The sequence below is a fragment of the Centrocercus urophasianus genome, unplaced genomic scaffold, assembly GCF_019232065.1.
Source record: "Centrocercus urophasianus isolate 14NV4802_14NV808 unplaced genomic scaffold, USGS_Curo_1.0 seq_30, whole genome shotgun sequence".
NCBI lineage: Eukaryota > Metazoa > Chordata > Aves > Galliformes > Phasianidae > Centrocercus > Centrocercus urophasianus.
The window spans coordinates 11,004,189-11,026,070 of record NW_024884867.1 but is presented as its reverse complement, the minus strand read 5'-3'; the positions used below and the strand labels follow the sequence as shown (position 1 = coordinate 11,026,070).

Here is a 21,882-nt window from a genome sequence, read left to right as displayed (position 1 = left end):
TTTGTCACATAATATATCCTTATATAAACATAACTTGAAGTGCAAGTGAGGTTGTACATAGTACTGCAGACATGATTTTTGACCAAAAAAACCCAACTCAGCACAAGAGGCTTGAATACTAGTACAGTGACAAGTCTATGCTGAGAGCCCATCTGGGGTGTGGGAAGTGGTGAATGAGAATGCAAAGCACATTTCTGCATATAATGTGCAAAGGCTTGATCTCCACAACTGCACTCATTTTGCTACATGCACAGCCAGAGATGAAAAATGAGATAAAAACAGCTGGGAATGGTCGTCCTGAGAAGATAACAATAACCATTAAAAAAAATCTAAACATAAAATACAAATACAGAAGCAACAGAACATTGTTAATAATACTAAAAGACAGAAATGCAATGCTGTTAAAAAGTTTCAAGTATTATTCCAGATCCAATTTCAATCCTACTCACAGGAGAAAATGCCCAGAGATTAAGAAGAGAAGTCCACACAAAAGTGTATCTTTAATAGCACACAGGTGTGGTCAGCAGACCCATCCTCGCGGCAGCTATTTGAAAAATAAAAATCTAAACACAAATGCATAATTTTAATTAGCATTCATATGAAGGTGTGCGTTACTGCAAATCGTTTAACTCACTGACGCCAGTAGATGTGCTGCATCATTTGTGCTCCATTATGTCACAAGACAGCTGTGTACACTTTAATATTGAAGTATAAATCCTACTGGCAAAATAAGGCATACTTAAAAACAACGTGGTATCTACAGAGGTAACGTGGTACGCTTTCTTCTCATTCTGTTTCAGTCTAAGTATCATGAAAGAGAGAAATTGGTCCCAGTAGAGCTTTGTGAACATTAACTACCAAGTTACTTTGAGATAGATTAAATCATTAACTGGCAGGAAGTGGAGGGGGGGAGGAATAGTGTTGGGATATTTTTTGAAGTGATGCATGGGATGTTTCTGGAACAAGCTCTCCAAAAGGTGTGAAAATAAAAGCTATGTTGTTGATGACAGCAATACCAGCGTCCCCCTTCATCATTCTTACCCCAAGCTAGAAATGCCTCCATATTGCTATAATCTGTCAATTGCTTTCTGAAAGATTGCTTTCTCCAGTAAAGCTGCTATATTCTGTTTTAAATTATAGCCTTTTCTACATTTTCACCAGTGTATGCATGCTAGAGAACAGCTGCATGGCAGAGGTACATACTTAGCATACAATATCAAAGGAAATACAAAAAATGAACCAGTGTGTCCTACTGGCTGCTGCTCTATGTCAAAAGCACTGTTTGGTCTTCTGATATAAAATACTACAGAAGTAATATTAGCAGAAGGCTGTTCTGCTTCAAGTATTACCCCAACTTTAAATGCAATTTTCAAATTTTTGTGCAATTCCTTTTTGTAATTTCATGTGAATAAAACCCATCAATATGACAAAACTAAGATAAGAAACTGTACTACTTCCACCATAACACTGCACATATGGTACAAGCTTTAAGCTAAAACAGTTGTTTCATGGACGGATTTTTTTTTCAGTGAAGGTTCATGTATTTGCAGCCCAAAGGCCGTGAGTAGTGACCAAATAGCAGAGCACCGCAAAATGCAGTTACAAATATACACTGACAATTTCCTTCTTAAATATTAATGGCTCTCGAAATAATCTTCAGATACTTATACAAAACATTTCTATTTTTTAAGTTTAAGGATTATTCTTAGTTTCTTCACAAGTAGTGCAAATACACTCCTTATTCTTAGGCCTTCCCAAGATATGGCTGGTTTCTGTGTGAGTGATTTCTGCTTGTGTTCTTCAGTGAAGTGACACAGGGACGTTGTACTCACGAGAATGGAACGCAACGCTTGCTGGACTTTCTTGGAAAAAACAACCTACCTCATTCATTTACAGTTGTCAAATTCTACAAATTCAGAAGTTCATTTCAGATTACCTGATGCAGAAGTTATTGGTTCCCTGCTATGGGAGAAATGAGAAGATCCCCTGAAACCTTAAACTGTACAAGCAGTACGACAAGCTTTTGTCCCCTCACTACAGACTACAAGTATTCAGTTCTTGAATCGCGTTTGTTCACAAATGTGATTGAATTTCCTGAAATTGAAAGAAGTATTAATATGTAACAAAGTTCTCAGAAATCAAGCAACACAAGAGTTGTCATCTTTCACAGGGCATTTTACATATTAAACAGTTCAAAGGAGAACATTTACATACTAACATAGCTGCTTTTCACAGCCGTTTTAGATGAACTCTAACCAGGAGCAGGATTTTCAGCATCTCCTGCCTAACAATTGGTAGTTCTATTATGTACGCAGAAAACCTGTTATTAAAAGCATTCCTCTGTACTTCTGCCTACTTCAAATCCAGAAGGCAAGTAAAACAGGAATCAAGAGAATTAATTTTGTCCTGAGAGACAGTAGTTATTTTTATTAAAGCAGCATTACACAGCTCACTAGGGGAACTAATACTAACCAGTCTCACAACACATTTCTGCACGATCCTCTTCTAGAAATAAAATAAGCAAGGTTTCTCTCATTCTATGTTACTCATGTTCAATGGGAATAGCAAGCCTGTCTGCACAAAATTCTGCATAAGGCACTTCTTTCTACTCCTCTAAAGTCTCCAGCTATTCATTTTGCTCTTCCTCCTCTTGGGTTATGCATCCCCCAGCACGTGTTGTGAAACACAACTTGAAGAGCTGAGTGCATTTTCTCTTTACTGAATCAGACAGAAGATTAGAAAGAAACCTTGCCTACATAACCAAACTACTTAGCAAAACAATCTAGCTCAGTAAAAAAAAAAAAAAACAAACAGACAAATATCTAGGAGTGGTATATGACAGGTTTTGAGGGCTTTTCTCCCTCGTTTCTATGGATATTTAAAAAAAGTTAAGCAGCAAAGAGTAAAGCTCCAGAACAGCTAATGCTGGAAAAACAAGTGGAAAAAAACCCTTCTCATTCTAGATGAAATTATCCACTCAAATATGAATGTAGACAACTGGTGAGTGCTTTGATACTGAGTTAAATCTCCAGCACTTCAAAATAAAATCTCCTGTGGAAAAATAGAGAGTCTCGTAACATGAAATTACAGACAACAGCAGAGCTTTGAACTAAAACTACAACTTAAATTCCAAACTATTTTTGAAAGGTATTTGGTAAAGCTCTGCATTTGTATGTGGCTGGGGATTAATATTTTAACTCTTTTTTATTATCTGCTTGAATGAGCCATATAGACGGGTTATGCTCAACCCACAGTATCTGAAATGTTAAAGGAATAATGCTAATTGTGCATGCTCATTGCAGCATTAGGAAGATGTTGCAGAATCTGCTATTCATTATAAGCAGTTTCTCAGTAAGCAGCAACAGCTCCACTGTCTTGAACTGCAGTGTGAATTTAGAGAATAACTCCCTGAGCAAGGAGGATTTCTTTACCCTTCCTGGAACAAGGTAACTTGCAAGCAGCCAATTTTTGTTTTATTCTTGAAATTCTTTAATACCTGTTGTAACACATGCCTCCTTCTGCAAGAATGACTTGGCATCAGTTATCAGTGGCCTTCCTTTTTTAAAAATCAAGGACCTTGTTTTAGATGAATAATTCTTGTGAATGACCAAACACCAGGTTTCCAATATCACATTCCAAACTTTTCTTCCTTCCATTGTCACAAGTTGTTCCCATCAATTTACCCCTTTAATGTTTGTTGCAGTTTGCTAAAAATCATTTCTCACAGTTCCAAAAGAAATAACAAAGGGCTAATTATCTAATTATCTGCACAGTGTTCTCCAGAAGCACTCAAGACAAGGCCAAATGAAAAGCTGCTTGAGACTGAGAAAGATATGAATAAGGAGGAGGTGGGGGTAGAAAATACCAATTTAAAAGTGCTAGTGGTACCTTCAGCCGTGCACAAAGGGTCCATTTCCAAGTTGTGTTTAAACAACAAACAAAAACCCACAACCCAAAGCTCATTCACTTTTGTTTGTACTGCAGCAGTATTCCTCACACAATTCTTGGCACTTTGAAGGATTTGTTTTTAAGCAAAAACAACCAAACCCAAAACCCTACCACTTTCTAAAAGGTGTAACTTACATGGCATGATGTGCTTTGACCTGAGTTCGGCAGTTGCGCCCCCAGTAGCAATCAGGACGTGATGTGACAGTCACTGCAGGGAAGACAAAAAGCTGCATTTATTTCTGAAGCCATTAAATAAGGTGACAGAACACTGCACCACTGTTTCTCAGTGTTCTCAACTGAAGCTTTACTATTTAGTTTAACAAATACTGACTTTACAGTTTAGGACACCAGGAATATATCTAGATACCCTTCCATTAAAAGAAAAAAAAAAAAAATCATTAATTTGGGTAGTTTGTTATTCTCCCCCAGTTTTACATACATAGTAAATGAGTGGTCCAGCAGGCTGTTACACTAAATAGAAAGGCAATAATGAGGAGAAACAAGGTGAGCTGTCTCATTATGCACAGAAATAAAGCAGAACTCTCAGTAGTTAAAGATGTAGAAGCTCTTGCAACAACAAGAACTGAATGGATAAAGTAATGCTTAAAAGTGGATTACAGGAAGAGTTTCTGTTCCCAACCTTAAATCTGTCACAGTAGGCCACAACCCATCTCTCATTTAAATCTAAGGCTTCATATAGAAGACCCAAAAGTGATTAACTTTTTAACTGACTTCCTCTGTACTGCGCAAAGCGAACCCCACCTGGCAGTTCAGCAACAGGAATATTTTGCCTGTACTGGTAGGCAAGTTCTCGAAAGCTGCGGAGGCCACAACAGTAGCAAAGCACTGTGTTCCCAGTAATTCTGTAATCTGGAGAAAAGTACAGTTTGCACAAGATGTCAGTGTAAGGAATAAGAAATCTGATTTAACGAAGATGTCACGACATCACAAGCTATGTACATACAGAACATCAAACCTCTTGATTGCTCACACACACACAGTTACACGTGGACAGAAGCGAACAAAGCGCACCTGACAGCATAAAAACTCCTCTCTGAAGAGCTAACAGACTTTCATTTAACATATTCTTCCACGTCAAACCCCTGGATGCCAGGTAATCCTGAAAAAGAGTTTGTTTCACTTGAAAAATCTCAAACATTAAAAGGATACCAAGCCATTAGTTTTCAAATGTTTCCAACCCTAGATTTAACTATGCTTTCAACATGGGATGAGGATGTTTACAAACAAAAATAGAATAGAATTATTCTTTTTTCAGCTTTCAAATCATCAATAAAACTGTTAGCTCAGTTTCTTCATCCAGAGCATTCTTTCTTTTGCCAAAAGAATGCCTACAGATTCCCACCAGCCACATTATCACTTAACTTACCAGCAAGATTTCACCCAGCCTACCTAATTTAGATAATCTAGTTATTAAGGTATAGAAAGAAATATTTCTATGCAACACAATTGAAGCTTAATTTGTCTAGCATTAAAAAAAACAAAAAACAAAAACCATTTGTTTTCCTGTTATATGCTAGTGAATTATTTTTCTCTAATTAACATTTCAGATGCTGCAGTTCAGATTGTAGATACTGGGCTCCCTAACGAATACTTCGTACAAGGAAAATTCTTTGATTTAGCAATCAAACATACATGAATTCTATGGTCACTTAAACCCAAATTCATAAATTGTTGCCATAACTGTGGCCTTCTTGGCAGCTGCCAGACATATGTGTTTGAGCAATTAAATATCACTATCATTTCATGAGCAAATCTTAAACAACACAGATTTATTATTATGTAACATAATAAACATTTGAAAAAATACCTTTAGGATATCTGACTCATAGTGGTTGTTATTTAGGACTCCATCTAAACACTTGTCACCAAGGTTTATTTCTAACAGAAGAAGAAAAGAATTATTATTTCTTCCCAAACCCTTTGGCCCTCACATACATTCTGAAGGCTCTTTTGTTTCCTGAAATAACACACACAGGCTCCTGCAAGCACCAAGCACGTGGCTGAGTTCAACACAAGCTGAACACACACGTGCAATACATAATTTCTAGTTACAATCGAAGACAAGACATTAAGATCTTACAATTTCACCATCAGTTCAAACAGTGCTACTGATCTGCACTAATTAACAGTGTTATTAAAGCATATTCTACAGTCAAGTCCTTTCAACTATTCTTATTTTTCAAAGCATCAAAAACCTCGAGCTTTGGGAGACTAGAAATTTGAGAGAGAAAGCTTCTTTTCTAACCAGCTAACATCAGACATTCAATGCTCTTGCAAAGACACGCATGATTCTCCTGCTAGCTTGAAATACACCACATTCTTTTTATGCTGGGAAGCAATAGGCTCAGCAAGTGCTGTTTTCCACTCAAGTCTAAGACATGCACATTCAAGAATCATTTCTGTTTGTAGTGTGAGGACACAGCCTCTGTTTCCTTTGGCATAACTGTGGCAGTCTATTGCATTTCATAAGTTACTCAAGTTTAAGGTAGACACATTACAGCAAAGAGAGCAGACTGGTAAAAAACATATTGTTCCAAAATACCACAGAATGGTGCCAAACAGCCAAAACACGCCATCCGAGTGCAGCCCCAGTATAAGTGACAGAAGGGCTGCAGACAAACAGTACCTGAAAATAGCAAAGAAAACCCGTCAGGATTGCACACAACAAATCTCAACAGTCTGTCATTTTTACTGCACTAGAGTCCTGATAAACTTTGTTAAAAAAGCACAGCTTTCTTATTCAAAAAAGAGGATGAATAAATACATTTTATAAAGGAAGACTTTCATGATTTGACAAGAAGACTCCAAAGAAAGAATTTCAAATAAAATCACTCTTCGAAATACACTTGATTTTCACTAAAACAAAGAGAAACTTATTTTTCAATTGTTTTCTTAAGTTTGACTGCAGAACTGCACACATACATTGCTGAGGAGCAACATGAGGGTTCTGTTCACGCTCTGCTCTTCGGTCAGGCATTGGCTGAAAGCAGCAGGTGCATATTACATGACTTCCTTGAGCAGGACACACATACTCCTGAACAGCTAGGTAGGTGAGAAAAAATAAGACAAATGTAAGGCTGAACAATGCAAAGAATTACAAAATGGACTGGAATCCTAGCAAACAATAGACAAAAATCTGAAAGTAACAAGCAAGCTATACAAATATATATATACATATATATATACACATACGTGTAGCTTGCTTGTTTATGTAGATCTATAAAAATACATATATTTCCCCACAAAGATTCTTTAAAAAAGCATAGAAGACTTCTAAACTACATTGGTGTGCAAAAATATTCAAATACACAAAAGAGTTTATGAACTATCAACCATCAGATGTCTATTTTGGATGACCACACTAAAACAATGCTCAAATTTAATTTTCTTGCAAAGATATCTGTGTGAAGAGGTGATACAGTACTATGAGAATGAGCTTTACAAGGCCTGTAGCTCATACACCTACTATCTGCATGCTGCTAACAAGACTTCATGACACTGACCTGCAGGAAAGTTGGCAGATGTGGAGGGGGCATCTCCCAGTGCTTGCATTCCTCCTGCTTCTGTCTCCTGGCCCGTGCCAGGCAGGGCTGCAACAGAGTGCCTTCGATACCCTGGGCACTGCCTGCATACTATGTATGGCTGACTGGAAAAATAAAATATTTTTAAAAAATCATACCCAAATGCAAATACAACTCATTGCTATGCTAGACTGCGGGTTGATTATACCCTCTAAGTTCTAATCTAGAATTTCTCCATTCAGTAACATATGGAAGTCCACATAACTCAGTACGTCACGGCTGTGAAGAATGCTGTAGCTGTAACAAAGAGCACTGCAAAAGAAAGGATTCCCAATAGCTTCCAAAAGAGAACAGTGGTGTCAGTGGAAGCAAGATTAACAAAGCTGGAATCATTATCTACTGGAAGACTTTTTCTTTTCTCCTCTAGACATAAAGCAAAAAATGCTTGCTGTTGAAAAAGAGGAGCTATTCTGGTGGCTAGTAATCCCTTGGTCAAGCATCAGCTGCTTCGGTAGCACACACCTACTGAAAGCAGGATCCCAGACATTAATTGCAGCTATAATTAAATGGTCATAGAATGCTATTTCTCATAATAAAACCTTATGCAGAAATCAGTCTTCTGTACAGTAACAGCCACAGAAGGTATTTTCACACACCACGAGATGCTGTCGTACTCATCAGGAGAAAGTTGGTAGTCATAAACTGAATCTTGCTGGGCTTCAAGGAGTTCCAATTTAACATATTTTTTGTTGACTGCTTAAAGATGGCCAGTAGAATTGCAAAGATAATTAATGGGAAAAATGAACTTTCCTCAAAACAGAAGAAAGACTCATTCTGGAAGTGATCGTGGAGACAACATCAGCAATAACAATGCTCTCAATGTTTTCGAAACCAGTTTGTACGTTTGGGCACTCAAGCATAAGCAAATTCAATTCAGTACATGAGTTAAACGGGCCTACCTGATATCTGAAGACTCACTATCTACATCTGACAATTCCAGTAAATCTTCTGAACTTCCCTCCTCATCTGAGAAAGACCTCCGCACTTTAGGTTGCAACATGTCTTGAGTAATTTTGTTTCTGGCATCCATGCTACGTACATCATCTTCATTACGACATTTATCTGTATGAAAACCAAACTCAAGTTTCAAGACAAAAGCACAAGATTCTTCACATTTGTTATTCCCACTCTGCTCTTTTTACACAGAGTTACGGCATCTTTGTTGCCATAAAATTTGTTTTTAGATAACAGTTCAAGAAGATCTTGGTTGTGTTTTTTTTTTGCAGTCTCATCAGAGAAAACAGTACTATGAGTCCATAACGTACAGACACGTTATTGATGACAGACTTTGTGCATACATCAGCTATACAGTTAACGTGTGAAATATATCAGGCTCTGTAACACACTTGAACTTGCCTGGATGCTGAATCAGATAAGCTTCAACCAAGTTGTTCAATATGTGATTTTTACAGATACGTTCTACCGGACAACGACAAGTTGGACACAGAGAAGACCTTTCCATCCATCCTGAGTAGCAGGCAGCACAGAAAGTATGCATACAAGGTTGCAAGCTGGAAAACACAAACATGACAAGTAAACCCTAAATACGTCATCTTTTTAATTTACATTCATAACACTTCAAAAAACATGTAAGATCTACTCAGATAATAAGAAAGACTCATTAAAAAAGACTTTAAGGGTTTGTAAATATACCGAATCTCCTGGTCACCTCAAACTTTTGTCACTGAACTTACATTATCATCACTAAAACACAGTTTTTGTCAGCCATACATACCTCACGCAGTCATGCAGCAATTCTTGGCAGATAATACAAGTTAATGTTTCCTCCATCTTATCTGGTTTCACATTTGATGTTTTGGCATCTTCAGAGCCGATTTTAATTATACATTCACTTGGAGCTGCTGTTGGAAGATTTGGACAAGCACCTTCATCTACAAAGACAGAAAACTCCACAGTATGTAGATTTTGAAACTTTTTTTTTTGATCTTTCAAAACGACTGGAAAGGCGCACACAAACCCCTTGTTCAACGACAATGGTGCCACTAAAGGTTCCTGCTTTTCACATAATGGTTTCTGCTAATCAAGTAACCATTTTCATTGGATCAGAAACAAAGCAATTGAGAAAAAAGGAATTGAAAAAGGACAGATGACACTGATCTGACTGAATCTGGACACAGGAAGACAGACAAATAATGTTTATTTCTTTAACTTTTCTTTAATACTACAACATAGAATTACTTATGAGGGGGGAAAAGTTATCTACCCCACACTAATCTAACAGAATCACAGAACTGCAGGGGTTGGAAGGGACCTCAAGAGGCCACTGAGTCCAACCCCCATGCTAAAGCAGGTAACCTCTCAATCCCTTCTAAATTTGATGAGTGCCTTTGTATTTATTTCATGTTACAACTCTGCACTTTTTTTCTTAAGTTTCTGTTCACTTCACTGGGTTTCTATGAAAAATAAACAGCATTAAATTTCTAATTTAAACTTTTAAAACTAACTTTCAATAATAACATTAAAGAGTTGGTTGCAGAATACTGCAGCATACTAGCCTCCTTTTAGTTTCTTTTTAGCAGGTTCCAAAACTTCTTCCTCCTCTGTCCTCTCAGAACCCAATTCTGCATTTTCTTTGTCACTGATTTCTGAAGTGATTGCAGAAGTTTCAGCATTCACATCCAGCTTTTCATGTTCATCATGAAGTGCTCTTAGACACACAGATTCTAAGATGGGCAAAGCAGGCACAGGAGTGAAGAGTGAGGATTGTGATCCTGCAAAATAAAAACAGCAAAGTGAACACAGCTGCATAGACATGCAAAAACAGAAGTTACTCAGACCCCAATTATGCACATACATCAATCCAAACATCTGTACAGGAAAAAAGGATGCCAAGGCACAAGGACTGCATGCATCTTTACACTCCATGCGGAGGACCTGGAAAAACAGGCCTTCAGTTGTGGAACCGTACTTAAAATCAAAGCGCAGAGCATTTATTCCTAACACTATTACTCATATCAGTGCTTTCTGACAAAGATGCCACGGAAAGGATTTAAACAATATCAATCATTATAACAGATCAGAAGCACTCTAAATACTGATACAATTCTTACCAGATGTAGAAGGATTATCCTGTTCAACAGATGCAGACTCAATAAGAGAGGTAGAAGAAGCATTAAAGAGGTTAGATGTAGAAGTAGATGGCTGTGGTTCCTCATAGCAAGACTGAGTAGCTGATGGTGATGAGGTAATTTGGTTCTCATCATTACTTCTTCCTGTACTTGAGGTATCTTTGGTCACATGGCATTGGTTTTCTACATTAGCTTCTACAGCTAGAGGGGGAAAAAAGGGAAAGAAAAAGAACTTGTGTGACAGTTTTCACACGATGGTTTCAGAATTTCCAGGGCTCAAACTCTAAAAAAGCACTGTTAGTCATTGGAGCTTAGCTACTCTTCTCAAATCTCCAATTACTTCCTTACCTACTGGTTCTTGAGTTGCATCATGTTTTGCATTTAAGGATTCATAAAGATAAGCAACGTCTGAAAAAGAGAAAAAAATATTAAATAGAATTTTAAAATAAAAACCAACTCACTTAAATCTCACACAAACAAGTTCTACTGCCTGGCAGATGCTTCCCCAGAGTGTCTGACAACACAACAGGCCAACGAGGGACCACCTCCACTGTACAATGATAATACTCCTACTTAGGAGGCAATTAGGAACAACACAGCAAGATCTTTTCTTCTCAGGAAACCAGGCAAAGAGGCCTTTGTGTGAGGTTTAACTTGTGCCAGCCATGGAAGCAGAGGCTCAATCATTTCTAACATGTAAAATCTGCTATGAATCATAGCAAACCAAGTTGTTTTTTTTTTTTCCCCCAGATACTTCAGTTAAAGTTACTTGAAGGTTATTATTTCTGAGCTCACCTCTCCAATTCTTCATTCAATTTTAGATTTCTTTGCAAGAAACAAACTCTAAAACATACAGATTTATTGCATGCTCCAAGTTACATCCAGAAACTAATTTAGTATCTATTAATACAAAACAACTGAACAATATTCCCTTTTTCACCAACCACTTCAGACTAAAACATTCTGACAGATCCCCCACCTTGCTACTTTTTACCCAAACTAGAATCAAATTCAAAAAGGACAGAAGCCCCTGTTCTCATAAAGTTAGTCTAAACTCCTTCAGAAGTACTCAGACCAGCCAGAATGTCAATTCTGTATTTCCTTTCTGTCTTTGAAGATGGAGAAGCTGAAAGAGCCAAACTGAATGCTTCTGTAATTCAAAACCTTGTTAATCTGTTCTTCAATTCATTATAAAGTACCTGAAAAATTCATATAAATGAGTTCTAACCACAAACAGTGTCATCTTAAAGAGGATTTATGAGATAAACAAGCCAAACAGATGGACAGATACAGCATATTGCTGCTTCTTGTAACTTTCACATCAGACAGCATAAATCAGCCTGATCTGTCTGCACATAAATTAACAGCAACTTCCTAAAAGGAGATGCACACATACTCTTTTATGGACAGTTAATACATGTATCGACGGATGAAAACTGTAAGTATGCTCTTTTATTTTTCCATCAAACATCACATTGTAAATGTATATAGGGGAGCTTGCAAGTGATTCCTAAAGAGGCATGTGAGGGATGATTTTACTCCAAGGGTACACAAATACCTTTTCAGGTTTACTGATTTTACTTGTACTACAGGATCTTTTCCCATTCCCAGCTTGCCCCACATTTTTAAAAGAACAAAACCATAAAACATCAAACTCAACTTAGGCAGCAACTCCCTGATCCCCTTCTCATGCCCAAAACTGCTTAAATGTGATATACAAAGTAGTGCTAACGACCTTGAGAATTTGGAGTCCTGAAATGAGTGCTGGGTGTGTGACCAGGACCTCATCAGTTATCACTGCATGCACTGTTTCTTCCAAAGCTGCTCACTGGCAGGCTTCAATGCGACAGCTGTCAGACCTGTCCTTGTAAAAACTGGCACACCCACAACCCAGTCCATAGAATCTCGTTTCTACGTATCAACAAATTATTTGCCTTAAAATGAAGTAACCCTGATTTGATTGTACTGACGTACAAAAAGACTGCACAATCAAAAAAAAACCATCCTTTACTTACTGTTCTCTGGCTCATTTTTTCTGTAAACAACATAGATCACATCTCCAGTTTGTAAAGGGTACGTCTGCTTCTTAACCACTTTCAGTTTATTAATTACTGTTCCATTAGTACTACAAAGAAAAAGAAAACAATGTAAATGGTTCCATGATTATCTGGGAGAAGGAAAAGAAAATTCAAGATACTTTTAATGAAGGAAACTGTTGGCTCTCCAAGACATTTTAAGCAAGGATAAAGAAAAACGTTCAGAAACAAACCAAAGAAAAGAGAAAACCTGTTTCAAAGAGAGAAGAGCAGGACAGTTTGTACTTCAAAGCTTGTTTGCAGCTCCTACTAAAGACGTGGCCTTCACAGAAACACACCTGGCCACTGCCTCAAAATAATTCAGTGATTGTTACTACAGAAAAGTCTCCGTCTTTTAAATATGAAAGAAAGGACAGTAGGATTCCTATTCAAGAAATTGTCTTCCAATTAACAATGGGAGTCTTCTAAAACATTCTGGCACAAAGGAACTTCTGTACAGTAAGGGATCCATGGTTGGTGCTCGTTTTGCTTCCATTTTTGTTTCAAATAGTGAAAAATTTCAAGGCTATGTAGGCCATCTGCAACTGAAACCGAAGAAGTCAGGTGAGAGAACTGCTATGCACAACTTAAAGGAGAGCTGGAAAGAATTATTTTGGTATTTGTGAAAGCTCCAAGACTTATGGAAGAACTTAAACCAGGAAAGAAGCAAATACAGAGCACTGCTATATTAATTCACCTTTGTTCTTTCACTGTGGGTGCTGTTCAATAGGCAAGCCCTTAGCTTTTAATAATTCAGTCATTATCCAAATACTGAAAAATTTCAGCTACCTTGCAATAAGCCCCTTTCAGGGCTGCAGCATTCTAGAACTTCAGATTTCTGCCATTTCTGTCTCATAACTAGTACCAAGTATGAAAGAAAAGAAGATGCTTTTTCCCCTCAGCAAAGCACCTCCTCCAAGAAACGACAGCAAACCTTTGCTGCCACCTCCTGGAAGCCACTACTTGTTCTCAGAACACATTCCAGCCTTCCCCAAAAGGGCCAGCTTTTACCTAGAGGAGAAGAATGGTAATTTAGACATAAGTATCTTTCCTTCCCTTCTCCTCATTGTTTTTCCTTTAAAAACAAACTCAAACCAGAAAAATTCTCCTGTCATTTAGCAAGACACATAAAGAAAACACTTTGTACTGCTGATCTTTCCAGACGCAAAGTTGAAAGCATTACATGAAAAAGCTAAAAGGGCAAACAAATCTTTTTGAATAGCAGCACGTCTTCTTCAAGGCATCACTTCTTCCTTCTCCCTCTGCAACAGCTTTCACTACCTACACAGACAACTAATCCGACACACATTAAAAAGCAACTTTAAGCACCAACAAGGAAAAAGCTTTGGGTCACATCAATCATTGCTCCACTAACGAATCTTCAGGCTTCTTTTACAAGTAAAGAAATTAGAGCTTGCCTTTTTACCTTGGGAATATAGATGCTGACTAGCCTGCAAGAGATGAGAACCAAAAAGGCAGCAGAATGGGAATGTCACTGAAAGTTAAATGCACCAGTTCAGCAATTAAGAGGAAGAAAGAATTCTAGTCATTCTGCCAGAAATTATACCCATTTTTAACTTAACACTGATACCAGTGATATTAAAAAGATGGCTATGAGGGGCAATAAGCCAAGCGTGGCATCCCTGGAAAAAAGTTTATCAGCACTGTGCATCAGAAACCACTCATTTCTGGTCTGCTAACAGAAGCTGCAGAAACAGCTGCCCCATCCACAGTGACTACAGATATCCAAGTCTCCTCAGTCCTGCAGCTATGCTGACTCCAAGGAGAGCTCAGTAAGGAGTTAGGTGGCATCCATGGACACGAAGTAAGTAAAAACAGATACAATTTATAAAGAAGTGGAAAATAAAGCTCTTCTTAAATACATGAACAAACTGGAGTTTCATCTCAGTCAATAATTAAAGGAAAAAAAAAATCACCCCAGATGATTGTTATTCCTCCACTTAGCCTTCCCAGTTTCAGTACTGCAGCATGAGACATCTAACAGATACAGTGACACTAGATTAATGCTGTGGTTTTTTTGAACGAGACACACATGATAAATAATGGCAGTTGCACGTTCCTCTGATGTTTTAGACCATAGCAAGCTCCTCCTAAGATAAATAATGTTCAAAACCCCACAGACAAAGGTTCACTTGACACTGAACTGATATTAACTAGCTGCATTACCTTTGATGTGGAGAACAAAACTTTACTATCAGGTGTAAATTGCCTGAGTTGTGAAACAATGTCACAAAAGGTCCCATTGCCACTTCTCTGAACACTGGAAGAAATAAAGGTCAGCTGCGGGCTCAGCTCCAGCCCAGCTGTTGGCTCTGCAGCCTCATCCACAGCCATACGTTACCTTCACTTCCCAAACCCAGCAACAGTACAGAATTGATACAAACAACCACATTTCACTTAGAAGATGCTGACCTTCAAAGTAGATTAATGATCTGTGTATTGTAAGGCATTCAGTTACCCTTCCCAGAAAAATGCCAGCCCGTTACCTTCTAGTGATTACCAGTGTCTATCCAGGAAACAGAAATGTAATTCATGGTAAAACATACAGGTTAACAGATTTAGAAGTTGTGCAAGTGCATAGTATCTTCAACACACTATAAACTGAGATGCACTTTGAGCTTTAATAAGCTTCCATACTGCTAACAGCCACCGAAACAGCCTGACTGCAGGGTAAGCAGAACCCAGTAGCAGAGAGGGCAGCACTGTGCAATGGAGATCAATCTCCTCCTTACTCACAGGAAGGGGACACCTGCTAGTCTGTCACTTGAGAACATCTCTCCTGCTCTGAAAACAAAATCCTTAAATATTTAACCAGAATCCTTCAAAAAAATTACCTGGAAGACAAAAGAAATCCTTACAAGTTATTTACCACAGCTGCTTTTCAAATTTCTATTTCAAAATGAAGAATCTTACAGTTGCTTTTACTGATGGCAGACCAGCATCTGCCTCAGCTGTGTCACGTCAGTTTGTCTTTCTGTCAGACATGGCTTGGAAAACAAAACAGAAACACAGACACAAAAAAAGGGGGAGAGGGCCCAAATCCATGGATATCTTATTGTACTATTTGCTAATTATTGGGTTTTGTTACATTACTGCTGGTTCTGTTTACTCAATAATTTCAAATCCTCTACACGTTTGCTCTCATCTGCAAATTTATGGTAATTCTTTCAAAAATAGATGTGTAAACTCATCACGCTACCATGGTGGCAAATAACAACGTTGACCATCTACATGTATTTGATGATATTCTTTGATTTAGCTGCAATATACAAAAACAAAGTCCACTCAGTCCAAGTATCCCATGCTAGCTGCCTCCTTCAATGCATTCCTTCTCACCAGAAAAATCCGAGCTTGACCACAGCAATGTTTCCAAACTATTTTCCACTTAACAGCAGAAAAAAGCTGATGTTGCAGATTTTTCCGGGACTCTGGGCATCAGTATTGCCAACTCAAACATTCAAAACTCTTCTTTCAGCCTGCTTGATTTTTTAGAGCTCAGCTATTACTCACTGCAAAAGTTGGAAGAGTCAGAGGAGTGGAGTCTTCTGCAAACAGACATGCTAACTAATTCAGCCCTTTGATTCAGCAAGAGGTAACTACACTTCACAGCAACACACAGGCAAGCAGAACACTTGAATGACCCCAACTCTTTTTTGTCAGCTACATATAAACATAACATGCATAAGCAGCTAACATTGGTACTCCATGTACTGATGAAGCCCGTCTATGACATCAGATTAACAAGTCCCACCTTTTCAAGAATGCATCACATGAAAAAATAAGTTTAATTAGGCTTAGCGAGTTCTTTTTTTTTTTTTGTTGTCATTGCTTTTTTTTTTTCCACCCCAGGAAGAGAGGCAAAGAAGGAAAAGCAGGAAAGTTTCTGCATCATTCACAATTTCTTCGGATTTTATTATCACCACATTGGTATAAATTAACTCTACCAGCTGCATGCACTTGAAACAAGTGATGGTTTTCCAAACACAGATTTACAGCTGCCCCCTAAAACTACCATGACCAGCAAACATTCCTGATCTGTTGCTTGAAATGTCTCGATGTGTGGCTTAATATTGGATAATGACATTTATAACCATTCCCTAGAAGTCTCAGGATTTTTCTCCCTAAAGGTTGGCACTTCATCCCGCAGCTTCTTGGAATACAAAGTTTCCCAACAGCCACAAGCCATCGGGGATGGATTCAGACACCTCTCCTTCAGACAACCTACTACCTCTTCTTACAGCCTAGATGGGGAGAGGGAACTAAACTTTTACCAAGCATGCAGGTAACACCAAAGTAGGGGCTATATTTAATATTTAGTACATGTGAGACTTGGGCTCTTGAGAGGGACCCAGGCAGACCGATGGGAATACCATGATAAGGTCAAACCCAGCACTCTGCAGCTGGGATGGAACAATCACCTGCAACAGTAAAGGCTGGGGACAGATCTGCAAGGGATCTTGGTGAACTTCATGCCTAAACATAAGCTCATACACTTTGGATTTATGCCTAGGCATAAGTCAGCAGCGTGCCTTGGCAGTGAGGAAGGCCTACAGCATGTTTGGCTATATTAAAAAGGGTGTAGTCAGAAGATCAAGTGAAGTGATTAGTCTTTGCTTAGAAATCACTTGCCCACATCTACAATATTTCATCTAGTTTTGGAACACCAAGACAACGAAGGTCATGATAAACTTGAGAAAGTCCAGCAGAGAGCCACCGAAGTGGCCAGAGGGCTGGAGCACAAGACCAATGGGCTAAAGGGGTACAGGAATTGGAGCTATTTTTCCAGAGAAAAGGTGGCTTGGGCACCACGAGACCAAACAGCAATCATCCAGTACCTACAAGAAAGATACCAAGACTATGGAGTCAGGCTCTTTACGTAGAGCCAAACAAGACAAGAAAAAAAAAAAAGCCACTACAGGTATAATTAAGGTTCAGAATAAGGGCCATGAGATGCTACAGGATTTCCATGCTTAAGGACAAGAGAAAATCTAAACACCCCAGTTCAAACAGAATGACGGCCCTTCTTCCACTGAGTTGGAAACAGGTGACCTCCCGAGGTAGCTTCCAACATCAGAAATTCCATGATGTTCTGTTTTACTGGAGGAAAATTTGGCACAGCCACTAATTAACAAAGCAACAGAAATTTTGCTGAAGGAAAGCTGTCAACTGTATCTCACAGATTCTGCCAACAGCGTCCCAGAAGATGCGCCCACTGTTCAACTAACGGCTTTTCCAGAACATTCTCAAAGCCCTAGGAAGTATACAACACTAACCTGAGCTACCAGAACAAGAGATCTAACTGCATCCTAGGACATCTGAAAAAGAAACAGCAGATTCAGCATGGCACATAAAACTTTTCACATCCAATTTCATCGTCACGTATATTCATCAATATATACTGAACTGTATTCACCTTTGGGTGTAGTGCTTTCTAGACATGAAGAAAGAGGGGAGCTGGCAAAAAAAGAATTGTTTTTTTCTTTATTGACTGCAACAGTGGAGCAGAAAAAGAATGTGGTTTACAGAAACATTTTAAAATGTCACGGATTTCTTGAAATGCAACAAACCAGAAGCTTTCTGGAAGCTCAGACAAAAAAATCCTGTCAAAAATGAAGCAGATGAAAATGTGAAGGGGGTTACAACCTCCTCCTAAGAAATCTCCTTCTATTCAAATTCCTATCTCAGATTTCACAAAGAAAACAAGATAAAATCCAATGAAAGCCACCCACAAACCCTGCAGTGCTATTTGTACTCCCACAGTAACCTTAAAACTCTACAGGAAATAACAAGGCTAACATGCCAAGCTCACTGGCCTTCAGTATATGAAGAAGTACATAATGAACTTTACACGCCAAAAGTTGTTTCACAAAATTAGCTAAGCTTCTTGACAGTAGTTCCAGTGAGGTATGTGCTTATCTCTTTTTACATTAAGGACCTTAGTTCCCAAACCCTCGATACGCATGGGAATAATTATTCTAGTTAAACAAAACTCCAACAAGCCATCTTGCTTTCTCTCAGAAGCCCAAAGAAATATCCCAAAGAACTATTACACCATCACTATTTTCCATGGGTTCCTTTGAAGAGGAAAAAAAATACTGGGAAAGTGCAAAAAACAAACAAACAAGAAAAGCAACCACTCCACAGCTGCAAAAAGAGAGGAAGAAAAATGAAGGAAAAGGATTTGTTATAAATGCCTTGAACAATGCACAAGATTTTACTTCATGGCCTAAAGAAAAGATAGTAGCAGAAGTTCAAAGGAGAACTAACCTTGTATCTTCCAATGACACTTGACCAGACTCTTCATCCACTATGATTTTACAGTGATCTCCAGACACCAGCTTGTTGCCAGGGAAAGATAAGTCACAACCTTAAAAAGAAAGCAGATTTTCCAGCATGTTTAAAAATACACATTACACAGACAGCTCAACATTCTGCATGTCTATAAATGCACAACAAACTGACTCATGTACATCTGCAATAGTTCAAAAATCCTGCTGGCATATAAGCAGAAACATAGTCCATCTATGTGATGTATAAATACTGTGCAGTAGCCCCACGTACCAAGACAGGTTTCTTTCAACCACTTCAAGCTGTTGTAGTTCCCTTTCTTTCCCTAATTTCAACCTTTACAAATGAAAACCAAACCACAACTTGTCCACTTCGGAACAGTATAAATTCACACAAATCCGAGATGCACTCAATCCAAATTTTGAAGGCCTTTGTCACAGAGCACCCAGCCCTTTTTCACACCAGTGTAACACCAGAATAGGAAGTACTGGGGACTAGTAGTTGATAAACGACAGTACAATTCCTCTACCTTAAAGCTCTGCGACACAGAAGCCCACAGAAGTACAAAGGCCAAAACGTACCAAGCAGCTCACCAGTATTTCATTCTATTCAGTGAAAGCATCTACAGTGACTTCCAAAAACGCAAAGGGAACATAAACAGGACTACCGTGGACACTCTCTGAATCAACTGTCATTTTCTCTTCTTTGCACAAGCTGCCTCAGGTGACCCCAAAGGTAACATTCACGTGTAAGCGCTCCCACGCCACAAGCTGGTGAAAAGGAGCACAGGCCTCTTCACACAGCTCGGGGGCACGAGGGGCCGCCAGGCAGCGCCTCCAGCAGCTGAAAAGCCCAGGCCCGGTTCTTGCAGCCCACCTCCGCAGGCTGTGAGGCCGGACCCTGGCCCGCCGCCGTCCCGCACGGCGCAGCCCGTCCCACCTTTCTTCCTGCCAATGGTCCACTCTCTCTTCAGCAGCAGGACGTGCGGCTCTGCCTCCTCAGCACCCAGCCGGGTCAGCCTCCCCCAAGGCTGCTGCCGCCGCCCGCTCTGCTCGCCTCCTTCCGAGCGCTCCATTTGCCTTCACATCTGACGAAAAGAAACAAAGCGAACCCGAACCCCGCATCGCACGGCGCCGAGGGGCCCGCTGGGAGCCGGCTCCCGCTCCCCCCGGCAGGCCGGCCCGAGCCCCGCGCGTCGCCGCCCCTCTGCCCCCCCGGGGCTCCCGGCCCTGCCCGCTTCCTTTTGTTGGAGAGGCAGAGCCTCTCCTCGCCTCTCCTCTCCTCGCCCTCCGGCCCCCCGCCACCAGCCCACCCCCTCTGCTCCCCGCCGCCCCCACCCCGCAGGGCCGCTCCCCGCCTGCTGTGAATCGGGCCGGGCGGCCTCCTTCCCCCCGCTCACTTCTCTCCCCAACTTTCCGCCCTCCGCCCCCCGCGGGCTCACGCTCCCTCGACGCTGAGCGGTAGGCAGGGGGCACCGCGCCCCCCCCCCCCGCTTCCACCCGCCCCTTCGGGCGCAGGCACCCCCTCCCCTCGGCCCGGCCCTTACGCCCAGTCCCGCGGCCGAGGCGGCTCCTGTCAACAGACATTGCCACCCTCAGCTGATCAGGGCGGGGCGGGGCCCGGCCTGCCATTGGAGGCGGCGCGCAGCGGCCATAGAGAACGCGGCGGCAGCAGAGGCGGACCTTCCGGCGCCCACCACCGAGCCACACCTGCTAGAGCGTCGCCTCTTCCGCGGATGCCGGAAGGATGATGGCGAGGTTAGGGCGCCGGAGACGCCTTGGCGGACATCTTGGGTGCGGGCAGGCCCGCGGGTGGAATAACGTGGCGGGCGCCATCTTTGATGCGGGTAGGGTGGGAGCGTCTCGACAACGTATGGGCGGCGGCACGTGGATGAGCTGGATCGGGTGTAGTTAACAGTAGGTTGCGTTTAACTCTTCGATATGTAAGAGTTGTTCGCTTGCAATGGTTAAATAAAAGCATTCTTGCTGTACTAGAGAAGTGGTGTTAGAAATAGTGTTTGCATTAAGGCAGAATCTGTTCCCTTTGACAGAGTTTGTGCTCAGAGAGCCCCAGCGTTAATCAGCAAGGGCTCCGACATACCTGCCTAGCGGGGATGGAAGCAAACTCTTAAAGAATCATCGCTTTGCTCTTTGTCACCCCCCACACCACCTCATTTTTATACTACTCCAAAGATTGTAGCAAAGTAATGAGGGTTCTTTTTCGGTTGGTTTTAAATCTCTACTTTCTGATGCGAGGTTTATGGTTGTAGCTAGCCCCCACTTTAACGTCTTCTTCAGTTGCAGGAAATTCATTAAAAAATTTCAAACCTGCTCAAAAACAAAACCAGCAAAGTATTCAAAGGAAACAAGAGAAAGGCATTGGACCTGGTGCCTGCGTGCTGTCAGCTGCTTTCCTTCCAGTGGCTGCATCATCCTCCTGCTTGGAGCTCCTTCCTTGGGGTCTCCTGAAAGCTGTCCTCTTTCTTACACATCACTCCCTCTTTCCTTGATCTAACCCTTGGAGGATCACACAACCTAACTCCAGTCCACTAACCTAACTGCTTCCTTGCTCCCCAAAAGCTGTTAAGACAGAGAGTACCTGTGATTTGGTGGTCTTTCATGGTCTAGCATAAAGCATCATCACCGATACCACTTGTTGGTCAGTCTGCTTACCTGTCCCTTGTTTCCCTAGATCCGATTCAGGCTTTTTTTTTCTAGAGCATTTGTACTCATTGTACCACAGTCTCAGGCCACTTAGAACCCCTAGTAAGGTGACTTCTTGGACAGATGATTGCTGTGCTTGCACACAACACCAGTAGCAACACTCTGGATGTGTGTTCATTTATTACATTCATGCAAA

The 21,882-nt window shown here is 40.5% G+C and overlaps 1 protein-coding gene across 1 annotated transcript; it reads right to left on the bottom strand.

The window, feature by feature from the left end:
- Positions 1–396: 396 nt before the first annotated feature.
- CHFR (checkpoint with forkhead and ring finger domains) lies at positions 397–20,650 on the bottom strand. Its single transcript, XM_042829205.1, has 18 exons — positions 20,570–20,650; positions 19,963–20,110; positions 19,003–19,102; positions 12,655–12,764; positions 10,988–11,047; positions 10,622–10,840; positions 10,067–10,282; positions 9,286–9,442; positions 8,907–9,061; positions 8,450–8,612; positions 7,473–7,615; positions 6,892–7,011; positions 6,512–6,595; positions 5,777–5,847; positions 4,981–5,068; positions 4,711–4,818; positions 4,084–4,156; positions 397–2,094 (listed from the first exon to the last, which is right to left on the bottom strand). Exons 2-18 carry the CDS (start codon positions 20,096–20,098, stop codon positions 2,052–2,054), a joined length of 2,046 nt encoding a protein of 681 aa, XP_042685139.1. The 5' UTR covers positions 20,099–20,110; positions 20,570–20,650; the 3' UTR covers positions 397–2,051.
- Between the last annotated feature and the right edge of the window lie 1,232 nt (positions 20,651–21,882).

Excerpts from the sequence above, each read along its gene's own strand:
- CHFR (XM_042829205.1), bottom strand. The coding sequence starts at position 20,098 with ATGGAGCGCTCGGAAGGAGGCGAGCAGAGCGGGCGGCGGCAGCAGCCT. Across the intron at positions 5,848-6,511 it reads CTGTTTGGCACCATTCTGTG|AAATAAACCTTGGTGACAAG; the intron begins GTATTTTGGAAC and ends TTCTTCTGTTAG. Across the intron at positions 5,069-5,776 it reads ATGAGTCAGATATCCTAAAG|GATTACCTGGCATCCAGGGG; the intron begins GTATTTTTTCAA and ends ACTCTTTTTCAG.